The following is a 21,741-nucleotide window of genomic DNA, read 5'->3' on the forward strand; positions in this document are numbered from 1 at the left end:
TTTGTCCAGACTTTTGATGCTTCCAGGTTGAGAGGTATGGACCAAATAGGACTTGTGAAACATTTGTGTGAAGAACCGAAATTGTACATCATTGAGTTGGCAGGCATGGAATTCAGGCATAATCAGAAACATTTATTACCAGTGTCTGAGCCAGTGTTGCAACATTTTGCTTGAAACAAAGACTCTAATTCTCATAGTGATATGTCCAATGATCCTGTTCCAGAGAACATTTCATCACCTGTTCTTGAGGACTCTCAGGGATAGTTTCAGGAAGAACATTCCCCAGTGACTGTCCCTGTTGTTAAAGTTCTAGTTATTACATTATGAATCAGGTTGTATCTCAAGACCTACTCTGAAATCCACAGCAACATGATTGTTATTTGTATATGTTTGTATAATTTGCATGCTCATATTACTGTCATTATTTGTAATATCAACTAGTCAAAGAGGGAAGATGTAGATCAGTGTGTGTATATTCCTTCAAGAGCTATTCCAGTCAGGGAGCACTTGCATACAAGTACTGAGCTTGTGCTTTGTAGTACGCAGCTGAGTTGTAAGCATGCATTTGCATAGTAGTCAGTTTGTTTGTTTAAGTTTAATGTTACTGTTCTCCATCCTGATGTGTTTGTGTGTAATAAACTACTTAAATGGACACCCAGCCTCACTGTCTTATTGAATACCCACAAGATGAGTGACAGATTTCACAAAAAAGAAGCAGGAATCAAGGTGAAATAATATGTCCAGAGGCTAGATAAGCTACAGCTCTTGGCACTTAAGACCACATAAGACGGAGGTATGATACTGGTGCACAAGATTATTTGAGGAACATGTGAATAGGCCTTTCTGAAATAGAAGAACAGAGGGAGATGATGAGAAACTGGTAGAAGACTGTATGTACTAAACACTCCCCTGATCTCTGAAAGAACTTTCTTACACTGACGGCTATGGCTCCATGAAACGGACTATTGGAACAGATCATAGAGAGGGAATCCACAAAGGCATTCTAGAGGGCACAGGAGAAGTGGAAAATGTGTAAAGAGGAAGGGAGGAATGGAAAGAAGGTAGAATGCGAAGACAATTAAGAATGCAAACTAGACAAGCTCATCAACTCCCTTCCACATTTAAACAAACGTAATGCAGTGTAATTATTTCAGACTGCAAATAATAGCATTCATGGTAACAAACTCTGCAGGTGGAATGAACCAAAATTACTCTTCTTCCTTCTTCTAAGGCTCATATAAAAGTCTCTTTGAAGAAGAAAAGTGATCCTTAGAGATCATTCCATAAAAGGTTCATCAGCCTTGACATTCTCTAAAGGAAAGGTTAAGGTTATAGGGGGTGGCTTCAATGAATACAGGTTTCATCACCCTTCCTTGTTAAGATTACGGCTTCTGAGTCCTCCAAGTCTTCTGCCTATGGCCCTGATAGTAAGGAAGAACCACTCTCCTAAAGCTAGTTTTAGGATGGGCTGGCACAGATTAGGCCAACACAATGGGGTTCAGTACGCAATGCACAAGTTCCAGGGGTCAGGTGGCAGAGCACCATGTCTGGCAATACAACTCAACTGCCAAGGCAGGCACAATGATGGGATAGGTCTATGTGGGACCTAGTATTCGAGTCAGTCTGTGATCCTTAGTGGTGCACGTCAACACATATGAGGGCATATTTCAAATAATTGTCTGGTGTTGTGGGCCTCACTTGACAGGCAGAGGATCCCCTTCACTTTGGAACCTCAACCTTGCTGGACAGTGAGAGGAGCTAGGAAAGAAGAGTCCAAGAGTCCTAGTTCCCAAATGCAGTTACTGAACAACAGTTGAAAGATTTGAAGGGCTACTTTTTGGAAGCAGACAGATCACCACACAGCTCCTGCTGCTTGTCTGGGTTAACAGAAGAGCTCACAACCCTGGTTGTACCCCCCCCCCAAAAAAAAAAACATGGCTGCCATGGATGCATCTCATGTTTCCCCTTCTTTCCAGTGAGACAGAAGGAATTAGCCTAACTCCTCACTAGCTCAAGAAGAAATGGAACATATAAGGCCGGCAAGATCATCTGAAGGATGTGGGAAGCAATGACTACCCTCAATGTCCTTCAGCTTCTTAAATGCTCTGGCACCATCCTGTGACTAAGTTAATTACCCCCTACTATTCCTATTCCTTGTTCTGGGCACTCACACCCACCACCATCCTGTGCAAAAAAGGGGCAGTCCTGAAGTTTTTTTTGTACTATGTGCCCAGGTGAGAAGTTTCAAGCACTGGCAATTATGACAGTACACGCCAGTATGGGTAATGCCAGTGCATGCGTTCACTTATGATCTGGCTGCCACATGAAGACATTTGTGGCTTGTACTTTCTAGGAATCAAACAGAGGTATTTTTCTTTGATAAGGTCATGGTCAAGATGCAAATTGTGCAAGAGATACCAAAATAAATAAATAAATCAATAAATAAATAACATGGTAGGGCAGAAAAACTGGGTCCTTTGCTCTCAGCCTGGACTGATGGTACAGAGCATGCTGGCAGACAGCATGTGCTCTCTATGAACAGGAATAAAACAGCAGGACTAAGGGCAATATGAAAGGACATCTTGGTCATACACACTCGATAAGAAGAATTTCAGACACAGTGAAAGAAAGGTTATGGCAAATATTCGGCAGTTGTTATTTTTTTCCCTCTTTGTCCTTTCTCCCCATTCATCAAGCCTCCCACCTGCCATTCAGTTGGCAAGCTCATTCTTCCTGGGGTGACAAGTTCTACACTCCATTTGTTGCCCTGCAGGGAAGGGTCGAGCCAGCCAATAGTGGTGCTGTCATCCATATGGAGGATCAAGGATATTCCTTCAGTCTCTGTGCATACTGTAGTATCCAAAAGACTTGTCTGTAAAGGGCTGTTATGATGTAGGTACACATATCCACGCGTACTTAATCAATTGGTCCTACCCTCCTAGTTGACAGCACCTCCAGTTCTACTATGGTAAGTGTCCAAAGCATACACCCCCATCCTGTCTTATGAAGAGGGGAAAGCCAAATTAATCCGCTCCTGCCTCACCATGGCTCCAACAGGTGATCAGGCCACTAACGGAACTTAGGTTGCCTGGGTCATTCTCGTAGCTTTCTCTCTCTATGCCATCACAGCTAAAGTTACTTGAAATTTTTTCTAAAATGCTTGATTAGAAACATACAGACATGTAAATATTCCCAACTACTGATACAGAACTTCTTACCAAATGACATGACTTAACATATCAGTTTCTCTTTGAAATGACAAAATCGTTAATAAATTCAAAAATTCAAACACCAGAATTTTGCTTTCAAAAGGAGTTAAAATAGATAGAATTGGTGAATTTAGAAAGACTGACATAAAAATGTACTAAGTAATTTATTCACTAATTCAATCTAGGAAGTAATGCAACTACTTCTTAGCTTGATTAAGAGTTCCAATTTCATTCTCACTTAGTTTTTTTTCCGTGTGTCATAGAACTTCTAATACTGATTAACAATAGACCACTCAAGGAAAAAATCACATACATTTATAATTTTACATTCAGAATTTTTTATGTTGTTTTTTACAATTGATCCCCAGTGACTACTGAACCTCCCTCCTGCTACTCAATCAGCATGTTAATTTCCCCTGAAGACAAAAGCCTTACAGCCTCTCCATTCCTCCTGGGCAAGAGGACTGAGTGGTGGCAATGGTGCCATCTCCCTTTTTTAGAAAATCGGCCTTTATTTTTTTAATTATGCCCTGCTTGCCAGCACACGTCAGTGTAAAATGGGTGCACAGAAAGAGCACACCTTCCCCTTTCTCAAAAAGTCCCCCTCAATAGGCTCAATTTCACTTGATGGCAAAGCACTTCTACTAATGCACAGTTTCCACCACAGGTTCTTTACAGAGTAGCATCTACAGCACAGGTATATGCCCCCATCAATCATCTATCCACCCTCAACCCCCTTATTCTAATTTTACCCATGGGATCAAAGGATGCGGCAGCTCCTCCAGTGATTGGGCTACTAACTGAGCTGTGTCAAGTGGGCTGTGGTCACTGCTTTATGCCACTCTATCTCATTATGGCTTTAAATTGTCTTAATATTAAGCATTTTGTTACATTTTAGATCACTCTACTTACCATAATTAAGACTTTAAAGGAAAGGTTTACAAGTTGCTTGTATGCTTTGCTGAGAAGGTCATAACTAACAATGTTTATCAAGCCTGCCGATAGACTGTCTTTCATCTTCAATACAACACTAATATTCTCTGATGCCAGGGATGGCAACCACCTCTGGAAAGCCTAAAAGAAAAGTCACCAGAAAAAAAAATTAATAACTGCACAAAAAAAGTCCATTATTGTTAAAGTAGAAAAAACCAGTATGAAGACCACCACGATAATGCAGCAAAGACAACTTCTTTATTTGAATACAAACATAGAAAGATGAGCGCTTTCACGTACAAACTGTACGCTTCTTCAGATCTATTAAATTGTCACAAGACTTCTTCCTTATATAGCACTGCTAAAATGATAATTATTAGCATCAATTATCCATTTAAAAAATCAATTAGCTAAATACGTTGCGGAAGGCCTTATATAGCTATAAGATGTAAGTGTAACCTTAAAGGTGAAACAAGTTGTCTCAGCATATAAGGTGAAATCAAATAACTCATCTCTTCTTACATAAAATAAGACTATCTAGCCCTAAAACATAAGTGCATATCATATTTAAAATATTTTTTATATATATATAAAAAAGTAGTGGCCATTTCATTTTAAAAACTAAGAATGCTGGAGGCGAATGTGAAAATAAATGCATTGTACATAACATCACAATCAAAAGACAAGTCTATGTTTATAACAATAAAACATGTAAATAATGAAAATGAGATGAAAATAGTGATAAGACAAAATAAAAACATTGTATATGTCTATCATCATATTCAAGTGTTTCACAGTATGTCATATATGAACATGAAATAAGCAGTGTATATATGGTGTGTAGTATAAAATCAAAGACACGCAATATATAACTCACTCATGAGTGTGCGACGATGGAAATAATTCTCCATCCGTCTATATTTTGCAGTATATTTCATAAGAAAATATGTATATTTTTCAAGGGTAATTCACTGAAGATGTCTCTCCCGAAATAATGTATAATGAAAATGCTTATGTTGGTTAAAAGGAGACTCATAATAGAACCATTGTGAAAAGCAGTACTAAAAATATGTGTATATGAAAGTATACACATATAGTATATAATAAATATGTATAGATAATATATAGATAGAATGAATAAATAAATAAATAAATTACTTCTTATATAAAAAATTCGTTTATAAAATATTTCTTATGTGTATATATATATACATATGCATCTGTGTTCATCATTCTCATATATTGTGATTAATCATTATATAGAATAAAACTAGATTATTTGTAGTTTATTATGTTTCATTGTATATTTCGTTAGTATTTTGTTAATATTTCCATATACTAAAATCAACATCCTGTTTCCCTTAGTATTCTATTTAATATTCATTTATATCATGATACATGTATAAATGTGTGTGGAAAATGTATATATGTGTTATAGGAAATATACATGAAAAATATCTAGAAAAGAGAGAAAACATATTTCATAGATATATTAAATGCATTTTGTATAAAATTCATTACATAAATGATAGAAAAACCACAATTATATGCATGACAGCAGCAATGTATATAAATATTACAATGTTAAAAATATTTCTTGTACTTATATAATACATACTATAAAAAGAGTGAGAAAAAAAATATATATATAAATATGTTAGAAAGTATTTTATATTTTAAAATAAAAAGATGCTTATTGTAATCAATTTATATGTGATATTTATAGTCTTCATTTTAAACTTCTCTTTTTGAGTACTGATCTAATACTAATGTACTGGTTCAAACCTGGAGTATAATGTGCTTTGAAACGAATAATCCAATCTAGTTCTATACTTTCTAATTCGTTGAAAGTGTCTCCCTTTCTATTATTTGGGTGACCAAGCTGTAGCGTTCTAAATTTAAAATTGTGACCAGGATTATTTGTTATATGTTTAGCTAGGGCATTTTTCTGGTCATTTTTCCTAATGTCATATATATGATTATATATGCGTTCTTTTCAGGATCTGGTTGTCATTCCTATATAGAATGCCTCACAGTCCTGACAATTTGCTAAGTATATTAAATTAGAACTAGTGCAACTAGATCTAAAATTTGGTTTGAAATTAATGTCCATCTTAGGATATGTAAAGTTTATGTCATTGGAAATATAACTACACATATTACATGTATTGCATGGATATGTCCCTAGCTTATTATGTCTGGTCAGTGTATCCTTTTGAATTAATCGTCTCATATCACCTACATTATAGTGATTGTTGTTATTCTTTTCAATGCATAGTAGTCTCTTTAGATTCTTACTGTTATTATATAAGAACTTCGGTTTCTCTCCCACTAACTTCTTTATGTCTTCATCAGTGAGGAGAATATACCAATTTTTGTGTATAATTTCGGTAATAGATCTATTATCACTAGTATATCTAGTTTGAAACGGTATAAATTGTTTCTTAGGATAATGTCCCCCTTGGACACGCTGTGAGCTTGCTCTTTGTATAGCTGAGATTTGAGATAGTTGGAGAGACTCTTTTACTGATTGAATTAAACTACCATTATATTTTCTCTCTAAAAACATTTTTTCAAGTTCAGATATTTGTCTCACCCTGTCTTCATAGTCCTTACATAGTTTATTAATCTTAATATATTGGCTTTTTATAATATTGCGAAATATATGTCTGGGATGCATGCTACTATATTCAAGTAATGTATTTTTCCAACATGGTTTCCTAAAAATAGTATGATGTAGAAAACCTTCATTATCCTTAGTAATGGTGATATCAAGAAAATCTATCTTGGTTGTGGAATGTTCAATAGTGAACTTAAAAAAGGAAGTAGTAGATTCCAGATACTCTACGAATTCTAAGAATTCTTCTAATGTTCCATTCCAAAAAATTATGATATCATCCACAAAACGTTTGTATAATAACATCTTTTTAAAATTAACATGGTTGAATAGGTGCATGCATTCCCAGTAATAAACCACTAGGTTCGCGTACGTATTCGTACAGGGAGTGCCCATGGCTACTCCCCATTGCTGTAGAAACAGGGTATTGTCATACATAAATACATTGTTATTTAGTACAAGTTCAAGGATAGCATTCAATAGAATTTGTTCATTAGTATTGAATCTCTCTCTGTCATTAATAATAGATCTGATGGCTTCTACACCATAACTATTTGGTATAGATGTGAATAGGTTCTTCATATCCATGGTTATTAAAAGACAACTGCCAGGCATTCCTTCTTTAAAATTCTCTAGTACATCTAGCAGCTGATATGTATCTCTTAAAATAGATGTAATATCATCAACAATGGGTCTTAATTTCCTTTCTATATATACTGACATTGTTTCTGTGACCCAACCATCCCCAACAACAATCGGACGTAAAGGTGGTGGTATTATGCCTTTATGTATTTTAGGCAGTCCCTTTATGTATGGGATTTTAGGTTGTTCTATTAAGAAATACAGATAAAGTTCATGGTCAATCTGTCTGCACATTAAAAAATCGTATAATTCATGATGTACTGTATAAATGAGTTTTGTTAAATCATTAGTACTAATTTCTTTATAAGTGTCTGTGTCTTTAAGCATGGTATGCATTGTGATGTTATATGTTAAGCTATCTAATACCACAATCCCGCCGCCTTTGTCAGCGGGTTTAATTACAATATTATTGTCACGTTGTAAAGCATACATAGATTCCCATTCTAGATGGGACATATTAGTATATAAATTCTTACTTTTCAAACTAAAATATCTGTAAAAATCTGTTTCACATGCTTTCATAAAGCATTCAGTAACTGGTGTCTGGGAAGGAGTAAACGTACTCTTCCTTTTAAAAACATGAGTCTCACTAGTATCACAATTAGTAGCTTTAGTTCTGTTCTTTTCAAAAACACATTTCAAAGTGATGTTGCGAGTAAACAGCCGCAGGTCAGTTAAAATTTCACTTATGTTACTAACCTGGGCTGGTATGAACGAGAGACCTCTATTCAGCAACAAACAATCAGTTTCTGTCAAAACCCGTTGTGACAAATTAAATACTAGATTCAATGTTCTCTTCTCCGGTTCCTGTTTCCGAAACTCGCCTGTTCTCCGGAATACTTCCTTTTTGTTCGCCCTCTGCTCCTGGATCTGCTTTGGAAATTCCTTCGGAACTTCAATGGTAGGGGTAAAAGACCCTCTAGGTTGCCTTGTTTTATCTTCGGTTTCGCGCCTTGTGTATTTATATCCTGTTGGGCCAATGCTTGTTGGTTAGGAGGAGGAGTATCTCTAACTTCATAGTTCGGTATATTCATAGATGTTACGAGTGACGTAGATACGTCAGGCAAAGGAACAGGATTCCTTAAGGTGGAATTTATGTTTAACGAAGGCGAGACGTTACTTTCATTGATAGAGCATTCTTCAGTTTGATTAGAGTTCATATTTGGGACAGTTTCAGTTGTTGCAGTTCCTCGATATCTTGGCCAAGCAAAAACTTGGTTATTAGTAAAATCTACATAATCTCTATAAAGTTTGCGTGCTTTGATTTGTTGTAGCTTATCTCCATAGGCAGATAACTGGCTGTAAACATTATCTAGTCTCTGTTGAAAAAGTTCACCCTTAAATTTAGTTGTAATTTCTTTCATTAGGGTTTCAGCTTGCAAATTCAGTTCTTTTTCGATAGGTAAAAAATATTCAATGAGGAGTTTTATATAATTAAACCCCAAGTCTAAATTCAACTGTTGCCATCTTCTGAGCAGTTCTGGGTGAGTTTCTCCGTATGAGGGCATACAAAGAACCCTCATCCCCCTTGGAATTACTTTGAAGTGTAGGCACGCTTCTAGATGGTGTCTCTGCCAAATCAACCTATATAGTTTGTATAGTATATTTTCTAAATCTCTGGAGACAGCATTAAATTCTTTCAATTTATCTGTATTTCCTTTTTCAGTGTTTATAATGGTTGGGGTAAATTCCATATTAAGTAAAGGGTTGTCTTTCATTTCAAATAAACTGTTCCATTTTCTTACCCCACACTGTTTGTCCGGTGCATAATCCAGTTCAATTGCAATAGCATCCATCGTGTGTAGGCAGCCAAGAAGTAAAAGAGAAAAGCAGCAACTGATATACACACAACCTCTGCTGGCCTCCAAAGGTCTTCACCACTAAATCCAAGCAAGTATTGTAGAAAAAAACAGTATGAAGACCACCACGATAATGCAGCAAAGACAACTTCTTTATTTGAATACAAACATAGAAAGATGAGCGCTTTCACGTACAAACTGTACGCTTCTTCAGATCTATTAAATTGTCACAAGACTTCTTCCTTATATAGCACTGCTAAAATGATAATTATTAGCATCAATTATCCATTTAAAAAATCAATTAGCTAAATACGTTGCGGAAGGCCTTATATAGCTATAAGATGCAAGTGTAACCTTAAAGGTGAAGTTAAAGTCTGGAGGGGCAAAAAATTAAAAAAGTTTAACATAATATTACTGACTGTGTAGGCCTTCCAGACTCTGAGCTATCAACTCTTAGTTAAATGATTACCTAAGAATTTCAGGCTATTCCACACATCAATGAAATTGCTGTGAAGATTATAATAACCTACAATGTTCTCCAAACAGTTAACATAGCTCATATCAAAAACCAAGAAGTGCCATCACATTTCTCAGTGTAAGACCCAATTAATTTGCCTAAGGGATTATCAAGTCAAACTCTAGTAAACAGGAAAATTACAAGAATACTCATCACGTCATTTCATCTTCGGGAAGGCATGTTGCAATGGATGGAATATTAAGGTACATTCTTTCTGAGCATTCTCTTTGGCTCGCCATAATATTTTATACACAAACAGAAGCATAAGGCATGTTATGCCTCACTGGCTCACACTTTGCATTCCTGTAATGCAGTAATGGAACATTTCAGCATCATGCCATTTCTGGACTCTCACTCAAATGGTAATATATCATTACACCTGCAAGAAAACAAAACGATAACATTACAAGTTTACATACAGGAAGTTCAACTGCCACAACACTGCAGGTATGGCATCCCAGATAAGGTGTTGGGCATGACTCTCAACTGTACTGAATTCCTCAGAATTTACCAGTTTTGAGGGCAAAATAATGGGGCGCCACAAATTCCTGTGGGTCCCTATAATTCCCGGTTTTGCTTTTTTTCTTTATTTACAAATTTTAGTTACCACTGACATCATCACACATCACCAGCATATCCCAGAACATCATAAGCGTACAGGGTGTGTGTGTGATAATGTCAGCATTGTGAGACAGTGCCTGACTGCCTATTAGAGATGTGGATGAGAGTTTTTTTTTTTTTTAAATATGTTTATGGCCACAGCCCAATTAAGACCCGCCCATCTGTGTCCGCTGTCTGCAGGCCACAGGATGAAGAAATTTACTTTCTCCAAGCTGGACCTCAAGGTAAGTAAAAAAGACGAGCCATAATTCTGTTCAGTCTGAAGTTTACTGTCACAGCATGGTCACGTCTCTCAATATATAATGACCTGCTGCAGCAGAGATGAATATACTCATGAGTGCACTACTTGTAATCCCTTACTTGGGTTAAAAAGTTTAGTAGTACTTGTAGAATTCATGTATGTATTCATCAAGACTAAAGCAGTACAATAGGATTTCTTTGATCTTTGACCATATGGCTATATGAAATAAGAAAGCTTATTAACGTGATTTTTTCTGCATGTTGACAAAAGACGTAAACAGGTATTTCAAATATGTGCCTATTTTTTGCTGCATCATAAATAAAGTGAAGGGAAGCACTGCAGTTGGACTTAGCAGGGCAGAAGCAAACAAAATTCAGACTAAAACCAATACTACTTCAGAACATATTACATGAACCAGGGGCTGTGTTCAGTAATCCAGAGTGAGATTTTTGTTTTGCACATATGTGTGTGTGTGTGTGTGTGTGTGTGTGTGTGTGTGTGTGTGTGTGTGTGTGTGTGTGTGTGTGTGTGTGTCAGAGAGAGAGAGAGGGACAGTTCAAGTGTGTATTAGTGCAATACTGTAGCACAGGAAAGACTGTTAACCTAAAAACTGTGAATTACTTGACTGAACATAGATGTAAACACTTTGTTTTGCAGATTATGTTTTTGTATATCCAGAGGCTTCGCCATCCCAGCCATCAGATAATAACACCACTGTTTTGTAATGATATGCTAAGTAAGGCCACGGTGGTGCAGCGGTTAGCGTTGCCAGCTCACAGCAAGAGGTTCTCCGGTTCGATCCTCGGCTGGGGTGCCTTCTGTGCGGAGTCTGCATGTCCTCCCTGTGATCGCGTAGGTTTCCTCCGGGTGCTCCGGTTTCCTCCCACATCCCAAAGACATGCTGTAGGTGGATTGGACAAACTAAATTGGCCCTAGGTGTGAGTGTGTGCATGTGTGTGCCTTCTGTGGAAGGTTGGGCGCCGGGCTGGCAACTCGACACTGTAAAAACTCCACTGCCAATCATGAGCAGACAGGTGATCCGCTGTGGCGACCCCTAACTGGGAAAAGCCGAAAGAAGAAGAAGATTGCAGCCAGGTGGTAGTGACAATATGGTATGGAGAAGTTTTAAACTATGTGCATAATGTTTTTAGAAAACAACCACTGCAGTACTGATTATTTTAGTCAACTGTTCTAGCTAGTGTTTACATCCTAAAACGATCTCTAAGGTTTTACACCATGCTGCCAAAATACAAGAAAATTCATATTTTCCCCTTGTTTTGTAGAGAGGTGAAGTGACAAATATAAACATAAATGATAAAAGCTAAAAAGGACCTTTTTTTATACATGGACATTATAAGTAGCTGTATATACTTCCAGAAAGATGCTGTGTCAACATTAATTTTACACCCTAAATCAGACTTACATTAAGACATATTATCATAGTGGCATTCATACCGTCACATGAAATACTTGTTACAGCTGGGTTTCTAAATTCTAATTTCTTCCTCAATTTTTAGGCACACAACAAAATGTTGTTTTTCTTTCGGCTTTTCCCGGTTAGGGGTTGCCACGGCAGAACTTTGGTCCGCTAATGACTGGCAGTCGATTTTTACGGTGCCGAGGTGCCAGCTCGACGCCCAACCTTCAACTAAGGCACGCCCATTCATGCATGTCATTCGAATGCTACGCGACCGCGGGGAGGACATGCAGACTCCACACAGAAGGCGCTCCAGCCGAGAATCGAATGGGAGAACCTCTTGCTGTGAGGCGACACTACCGCTGCACCACCGCGGCTACAGAACGTAATGTAAATACTACTAATGTTTTTTAACTAAATATTGATGGCTTCTACACATGCATGTCCATATCGCATACTAAAACATTAATATTTTAATTTTGTTTTAAATAGCAGAAGTTAAGTGGTTAAAACACACCATAAGGCTGGCATTCTATTGGGTTTTGGGGCAGTTTAAGCAGTAAGGTGGCTAAACTTGGTAGACTGCTATGGTACTCTGCATAAGGAGGTGCAAAATGAATGGTATCTGCCTCATCTTTACTTAATTAATCATACAATGCTTTGCAATTTAAATATGGAAATAGAAAGCCATTTGCAATCATTAATGAGCCTCTAGACAGTTCTGTGGCATTTAGAGACAAGCTGTATTGGCAGCAGAAAAGCAGCAGAGAATCTCCTTTCTGATGTGTGTGAAATTATGTGCACAAAGGCTCCTCCTTACCTGTCTGGAAGATTAACAGAAAATAGGCTTTTGTTTGCATGCCTGTTTGCTCAGGACGGGTTAGACTGCACCATTGTATGGCACTGGTTTACCATGCTCCAAATTACTAATTTATGCTTAAAACAGTATTGGTTGGAATGATGGGACACTGTAACTTATAAAGCAACAAGCAGTTGCAGAGCTAGAAGCTGCTAAGACTACATAACGGGATTGTTTCAACATGCCTTTAGCTGACAGTAAGTCTGGCATTGTGCCAGCAGCTTACCAGATGAGACTTGCGACAGGGGAGGTGGAGTCCATCCCAGGACTCTTTAGGCATAAGACAGACAAACTAATCCTGGAAAAGATGCTGGTCTATCATAGGACAGACACACACACACACACACACACACACACACACACACACACACACACACACACACACACACACACACACACACACACACCATATCTCTCAACTTCTTCAATTTGTGTCTGAATGACGGTATCCCACTATTCCATTGGGGTTGGCAGGGTTACACAATTATGTATACAAATTTCATATTAATCACTGTCCAAATTATTGGTCAGTTGTTCCTACTTTTCATGGGCCTTTGTCTACATTTTTGATGTTTCCAGGTTGAGAAGTATGGTGTGCGGGAAGGAAATCAGAAATAAAACACTCTGCGAATAGGGTCGTTTTTAAAGAACAAATCTTAAGTCATGTACTCATGTATCTGTTGCATCTAATTTCAGGAGTCCATAAGTGGAGTGTGTGTGTGAGGTGGGGAACACCCGAGTAGAATCCTAAACAGCATCCCAACACAAATGCAAGACATATAAGCATATAAAGCTTCAGGAAAATTAACATGAACAACAGACCTCTAAAGAGCACTCTAATCTTTAGTAGATATCCAAACTAAAGTGGTATGAACAGGTAACCAAAGCACAGATATTTAATCATGGACATAATCCAAAAAAGCTTTTTTCACAAGCAGCCAAGCTGAATGCAATCGCCTGCCAGTGTACTGGTCAAGGGCTTGCAAGTTTTCCAGTGAGAAAATACAAAAGATGGTGACTCATATCTGAGCTTTACCAAATTATCTTCATGTATCTTATGGTACCACATCTCTACTGGTGACTTCCCTGTTGATTGGTCAACTGAAATTTCACTTTTAGTGTAACAGGGAGAAACACTTGCTCTGCCTGCATAGCAGGTAATGTGGGTAAATGTATCTTGCAAAAATACTAACACGGTTTATCCTCAGAGTCTAACCTTTTTTTTACAAGTACTTTTACAAGGAAGATAAAATTCTTAAAGATTTCCAAAATCTTTTGGGGATCTCTACTAATGATAACAAAATTTGAGTCCCTTACTTTTGAAATTCCTGTTTTAATTTTTTGTCATCTTAAATATTTGTACTAAACATCAAAATAGGACATCTTTATGGCAACCTTTCTAAATTTACTAATTTTATCTAGAAAGTCATTTACCTGAATCTTAGCCTCATTAAGAATTTACATATTAATCTTACTTAATTTCTTAACCGTCTTTCAAGTCTCCTTGTTTCTCTGCACAGTGACTATAGTATTCTTGGGCACCTTACAGGTTTTCTTGAAATCACTCTGTCTCAATCCTAATTTAACAGCATTACATTCTTAAATGTTACTACTTGGAATTTCTAAAAAGGAGCCAAACAGTACTCCTACTTCTTTCTTACACCATTCCCCCAGGAAAGATTCAGTGTTTAGTTGCCTGACAAAGACAGTCACTTGTGAGTAAATGTACTACTGCTGAGTGATACAATACTCCCAGGGACAATTTTTTTTCTGCACCTTTATTAAATAACCACGTAAGACAAAGGCACTCCCACATTAACACAAAAGAAAACAAACCATGTTAACTTCTTCTTTCGGCTGCTCCCAATCAACTGTTTCCATTTCTTCCTGTTCTCTGCATCTTGCTCTGTCACACCAACCGCTTGCATGTCCTCTCTCACCACATCCATAAACCTTATCTTAGGCCTTCCTCTTTTCCTGTTACCTGGCAGCTTCATCCTTAGCATCTTTTTCCCAATATACTCTGCATCCCTCCTCAGCACGTCCAAACCAACGTAATCTTGCCTCTCTGGCTTTGTCTCCAAACCTTCCAACCTGGGCTGACCCTCTAATATACTTATAACTAATCCTGTCCATCCTCGTCACACTCAGTGCAAATCTTAACATCTTCAACTCTGCCACGTCAAGCTCCGACTCCTGCCTTTTTGTCAATGCCACTGTCTCCAACCCTTATAACATAGCTGGTCTCACTACCCTCTTGTAGACATTCCCTTTCACTCTTACTGGTACTCGTCTGTCACAAATCACTCCTGACACTCTTCTCCACCTACTCCATCCTGCCTGTACTCTCTTCTTCACCTCTCTTCCACACTCACCATTACTCTGAACTGTTGATCCCAAGTACTTAAACTCATTCACCTTCGCCACCTCTACTCCCTGCATCCTCACCATTCTTCTGTCCTCCCTCTCATTCACACACGTATATTCTGTCTTAGTCCTGATGGCCTTCATTCCTCTTTTCTCTAGAGCATATCTCCACCTCTCCAGGGTCTCCTCCACCTGTTCCCTACTCTCACTTACAGATCACAATGTCATCTGCAAACATCATAGTCCACGGGGACTCCTGTCTGATCTCATCGGTCAACCTGTCCATCACCATTGCAAATAAGAAAGGGTTCAGAGCTGGTCCTTGATGTAATCCCACCTCCACCTTAAACGCATCTGTCACTCACACCGCAGACCTCACTGCTGTCACACTACCCTTGTACATATCCTGTACCACTCTTACATACTTCTCTGACACTCCTGACCTCCTCATACAATACCACAACTCCTTTCTAGGCACCGTGTCATATGCTTTCTCTAAATCCACAAAGACACAATCCAACTCCTTCTGACCTTCTCTGTACTTCTCCATCAACACTCTCAGAGCAAACATCGCATCTGTAGTGCTCTTTCCTGGCATGAAACCATACTGCTGATCACTATCATCACCTCCCTTCTTAACCTAGCTTCCACTACTCTTTCCCATAACTTCATGCTGTGACTGATCAGTTTAATCCCTCTGTAGTTACTACAGCTCTGCACATCACCCTTATTCTTAAAAATCGGTACCAAAATACCTTTTCTCCATTCTTCAGGCATCCTCTCACTTTCCAAGATTTCATTAAACAATCTAGTTAAAAACTCCACTGCCATTTCACCTAAACACCTCCATGCTTCCACAGGTATGTCATCTGGAACAACAGCCTTTCCGTTCTTCATCCTCTTCATAGCTATCCTTACTTCCTCCTTGCTAATCCACTGCACTTCATGATTTACTATCCGCACATCATCCAACCTTCTCTCCCTCTCATTCTCTTCATTCATCAACCCCTCAAAGTACTCTTTCCATCTGCTCAACACTCTCTCCTCGCTTGTGAGTACATTTCCCTCATTATCCTTTATCACCCTTACCTGCTGCACATCTTTACTAGCTCGGTCCCTCTGTCTAACCAATCGGTACAGGTCCTTTTCTCCCTCCTTAGTGTCCAACCTTTTATACAACTCTTCATACGCCTTATCCCTAGCCTTCGCCACCTCTCTCTTTGCCATGAACCTCATCTCCTTATACTCTTGTCTACTTTCTTCATCTCTTTGACAATCCCACTTCTTCTTCGCCAACTTCTTTCTCTGTATACTCTCCTGTACTTCTTCATTCCACCACCAGGTCTCCTTGCCCTTCTTCCTCTTTCCAGAGTCTCCTTGTCCTCCTTCCTCTTTCCAGATGTCACACCAAGTACCTTTCTAGCCATCTCTCTTACTAGCTCTGCTGTAGTTACCCAGCTATTCGGTAACTCTTCACTGCCACCCAGTGCCTGTCTTAACTGTTCCCTGAACATCACCTCACAATTATCCTTTTTCAATTTCCATCATTTGATCCTTGGTGCTGCACTCACACTCCTCCTCTTCTTGATCACCAATATCATCCTACAAACCACCATCCTATGCTGCCTAACTACACTGTCCCCTGCCAACACTTTACAGTCTCCAATCTCCTTCAGACTGGCCCTTCTACATAAGATATAATCCACCTGTGTGCATCTTTCTCCACTCTTGTATGTCACGCTATGCTCCTCCCTCTTGTTAAAATACGTATTCATCACAGCCATGTCCATCCTTTTCGCAAAATCCACTACCATCTGACCTTCTGCATTCCTTTGCTTAACACCATACCTACCCATCACTTCCTCATCCCCTCTGTTCCCTTCACCAACATGCCCATTGAAATCTGCTCCAATAACCAGTCTCTCGCCCTTGGGTACAGTCATCACCACTTCATCCAACTCACTCCAAAATTTTTCTTTCTCATCCATCGCACACCCAACTTGTGGAGCACATGCAATAACAACATTCATCATTACACCATCAATTTCCAGCTTCATAAACATTACTCTATCCGACACTCTTTTCACCTCCAAAACACTCTACTACTTGGAATTTCTAAAAAGGAGCCAAGCCATACTCCTACTTCTTTCTTACACCATTCCCCCAGGAAAGATTCAGTGTTCGGCTGCCTGACAAAGATGGTCCCTTGTGAGTAAATGTACTACTACTGTTGAGTGATACGATACTCCCAGGGACAATTTTTTTTCTGCACCTTTATTAAATTACCATGTAAGACAAAGGCATTCCCACATTAACAGAAAAGAAAACAAACCATGTTAACATATTTTCCATATACACACATTATACATTACATACTTTTTCTTTCTTTATAACAATTGTTTCCAATATGGAAATTGCTTTTCTAGTCTCTCTTCCCAATCTTTTCTAACCTCCTCTGAGTCTTACACTTATCATGCAATATATAATACACCCTACTAATCAGCCCTTTTTAAACAGCAGCACAGCTGCTACTCTAGATTCAACTAAAAACTACAAGAGCAGGTATTTCACTTAGGACTCCCCATCCCTTGCTCTTTGCCTATACTCTGATCTCAATCCCTGAAGACATCTAAACTGCAGTCCTAACTTCTTGGCCTCATCCCACTTCATTACCCTTCCTACTCTAGTTATTTGCTCCTAATACCTTGATCAAACCTGTTCCACAAAACTGATATGCTCTTTTACGGATTTATAAGTACAACATAACATAATCAGCAAATAAAGGCAGCTTTTCTGGATTATCATACCAATTATATCCTTGAATTTCTGAGTCCCATATATTCTTTGCCAATGGATCTAAATATAAAGCAAATAACCAAAGGAAAGAGGACAACTTCATTTGGTTCCTCTGGTCAAATACAAACACCCCTCAAATGTCCTCCTAATTAACCTTATTATTGTATTAGGGAATGCAAATGCTTCCACTGCCCTGCTCATAAAATCCCAGCTTACTCTGTCAAATGCTTTCTCTGCATCAAAAACCTCTGAGTCATTATTGTTCTATTAATGTTGTCAAATGTATGCCTCCCCTCCAAAGTCTATCAATTCTTGACCAATTCTGCTGCCTATCTGAATTATAAATGTATTCTGGTAGTAGAGGTGAGGGCTTTCCCAATTCTACTGCATCAAACAACTCTTCAAATCATATCACATCAAACAACATATTTACTGAGGCTCTCAAGAGCCTATCCTTGATGTTGCATTTTTGTCTAAGACCACACTGATATATGTTCATTTAACTGTCAAATTCCTATAATTTCTCTTGCAACCCATACCCTTTATTAGTCCGCTCATCAACTTTCTTAATTCCTACTGGAAGGAGACGCATGCCTAGCCATGGTTAGTAGCTTGTCTTTCCAGTATCCCATTAGCATAACATATCAGAAGTCTTTCTAAAACTGTTCACCCTATATTACCAACAATACATTTTTAACAGTTAGTATAATTATAATCCTATGCTGTGCTTCCTTGCAACTTCATAATAGCTTTCTCTAAAATCCTTCTTCACTAATTTCCTATGGTACATCTCATCTGTGTCACCTGCAATATTATCAAACACATTTTTTCTCTCACCCATAACTAGACTTTTAAATACTTAGAAGAGTCTGATAATCCATTAACATTCCAACTTACTATTATTTTTTAAACACTTTTATTAAATGACATAGGTACACATAAATTCAGAAGAAAACAAAGTGATTTTTTATATACCTTACAAGTTTTCTTTTTTTTATATAACTGATATTCACTCCAGTATTATATAAACTATAAATTCCTGCCATTCCTTAAACCTCACTCCTCCTTTTCTTCTCCTTCTTTTGGCTTTTCCCGGTTAGGGGTTGCCATAGCGGCTCACCTGTCTGCTCATGATTGGCAGTGGAGTTTTATGGTGTCGAGTAGCCAGCCCGGCGCCCAACCTTCCACAGAAAGCACAAACATGCACGCACTCACACCTAGGGTCAATTTAGAGTGTCCAATCCACCTACATCATGTCTTTGGGATGTGGGAGGAAACCGGAGCACCCGGAGGAAATCCACGCGACCACAGGGAGGACATGCAGACTCTGCACAGAAGGCACCCAAGCCCAGGATCGAACCGGAAAACCTCTTGCTGTGAGGCAGCAACGCTAACCGCTGCACCACCGTGGCCGCCCTTCACTCCTCCTCTTTCTCCTGAACATTATTCTTTATGCAATGTTTCCACAAATTCCATTTATTTCTACGTAATTTGTTCCTTTCCTTTTTTAAAGCTCCCTCTACCAGTTCTTTTATCTCTAACAATATTCAATACCTCAGTTATAATTAGCTTAGATTTTCATTTCACCTTTCTAGTAATTGTGTTTTTTGGCAGCCAACAGCATTAAACCTAATAAGGCATTGCCATGTTTAGGCTATTTAGATTCTGTATTCCAGCTCCAAAGGATCATTTCCCTAGTTACAGCCATTTGCTCCTCCAATATTTCTGACACAGTACTCTGTAGGGAAGTTTCAAAATCTCCTAAAAACATGTTCCAAGTTATATCTCTCTTTCCCATCACACCTCCGGCATTTGCTATCTAAGGATAAAATCTGAAATCTGGTTGAGGTATACAAATACCTATGCAAACACTTTGTTTGTTTGTGTCTTTTGGCTTTTCCCGGTTAGAGGTCGCCACAGCGGAACTCCGGTCCGCTAATGATTGGCAGTAGATTTTTACGTGCTGGCAAGCAAAAATCCTAACCACCTGGACTTGACTGCATACTTGGGAGCCATACATGTGGTTCATTTGAAAATTGCTTCTCCAGTCTCTCTTATCAATCTTTCCTAACCTCTTCTGAATGATTCTTATAGTATTCAGGGAATATTTATATGCCCTACTAATTATCCCCTTTTTAACAGAAGCTTCTTCTCTAGACTTGACTTAAAACTGTACCAGAGCTGGTCTTCCATTTAGGACTCCCTTATCCCTTTCTCTTTGCCTATACTCTGATATTAATCAGAAGGAAGGTAATCTCTAACCTGCAGTCCAAACTTCTGCTTGGCTTCATCTGACTCTATTTCCTTTCCTTCCCTAGTTATTTGCTTCCCATACCTTGGTTCTTTTGACAGTTTTCTACAATAAATTACTAACCACTCTTGCCTTTTCTCTGTACTCCTACTTGCAGTCATCCCTACTGGCAAAGTCTCTTTTCTCCACTCCCATGTTGGCTTAGTTCTTAGAATACCTGGTGCAATTTTATGAATATAATATTCTGTATGGTTGCTGTTATTCTCAAGGATCTGCATCCAAAATCCTTCTCTCTCTCATTTTTTGAGCTCCTCATTTGCTTCATCATTCTACTTTGATTTATAGCCTTCTTCATCTGTTATGTATATGACTTCAACTGCATAGCTCTAAAATATCCATACAAATCAGGTAATCCTAAACCACCATATTCTACGGGGAGTATCAACTTATCCCACTCAAACCCCCCCCCCATAAAGTCCTTCAAATCTTTATTAATTATTGCCCACAACGCCTCTTCTGGTTGATAAAATATGCCTAAATGGATTAAAATATTTTCACTGCTTGAATCTTACTATCTATATCCATAAACAAGAGCTTCTATTTTCTGGGTTTTTGTATTATCTTTTTAGTTTTTTCTCCATATATTCTTACCTGCCATAACAGAATGTTTTTTAATTCACACACCTAAATAATTCATCTTATTATGATGCCATAAATATGGGTATTGCTGAACCAATTAATGTGTAGCTACATAACCTACTGCTACAGCCTTTGTTTTATCTTCATTAACATCATATCCACAAAATGTTCTACAACCATGAAATATTATTTTTTTTTAGATTTCTCAAGTGTAAAATAATATCATCTACAAATAAAGCTAACTTTTCTTGATTACTGTACCAATTATATCTCTGGATTTGTGAGTCCCTTATTTTCCTTGCCGATGGCTCTAAATATAAAGCAAATAAATGGTAAAGAGGACATCCCTGCCTGGTTCTTCTTTTCAGACAAAGCTTATCAGAGAGGAACTTTCCCATCATAATTCTTGCCTATGATCCTTCATGTATCCTCCTAAGCAGCCCTATTTTTCAGGGTATGCAAATGCTTTCGTTGTCCTATTCACGGAATCTAATCTTACTCTATCAAATGCTTTTCTCTACATCAAAAACCACCAGTTATAGTGGTATTTTCTTAGATTGTGTTTCCCTCTGTCCTATTAATTTTGCAAATGTTTGCTTCCCTCCACAAAATCATACTGATCCATACCTATGAATGTGGAAAAACATTTGCCATTCCCTTAGCTAGTATAGGCAAAAACATTACACTCATGGTTTAAAACTGAAATGGGTCTATATGAAGCTGGGTTTGACTGGTCTTTACCCTCTTTAGGTAATACAGCAACCACAGCTTTCTTCCAATATATGGTGCTTCTCCTTTTAAAATACAGTTCAAACCTTCCAATCTTTATCACC

At 38.2% G+C, this 21,741-nt stretch overlaps 1 protein-coding gene across 1 annotated transcript in view; it reads right to left on the reverse strand.

The window, feature by feature from the left end:
• Positions 1 to 21,741, reverse strand: part of SMARCAL1 (SWI/SNF related, matrix associated, actin dependent regulator of chromatin, subfamily a like 1) — a 911,772-nt gene that overhangs the window by 502,344 nt on the left and 387,687 nt on the right. Inside the window, exon 8 of the mRNA XM_044078228.1 lies at positions 4,122 to 4,283. Within this exon, the coding sequence (XP_043934163.1) occupies positions 4,122 to 4,283 (162 nt within the window). The remainder of the gene's footprint in view (positions 1 to 4,121; positions 4,284 to 21,741) is intronic.

The sequence above is a fragment of the Protopterus annectens genome, chromosome 7.part0, assembly GCF_019279795.1.
Source record: "Protopterus annectens isolate FY-2018-M chromosome 7.part0, PAN1.0, whole genome shotgun sequence".
Classification (NCBI taxonomy): domain Eukaryota; kingdom Metazoa; phylum Chordata; order Ceratodontiformes; family Protopteridae; genus Protopterus; species Protopterus annectens.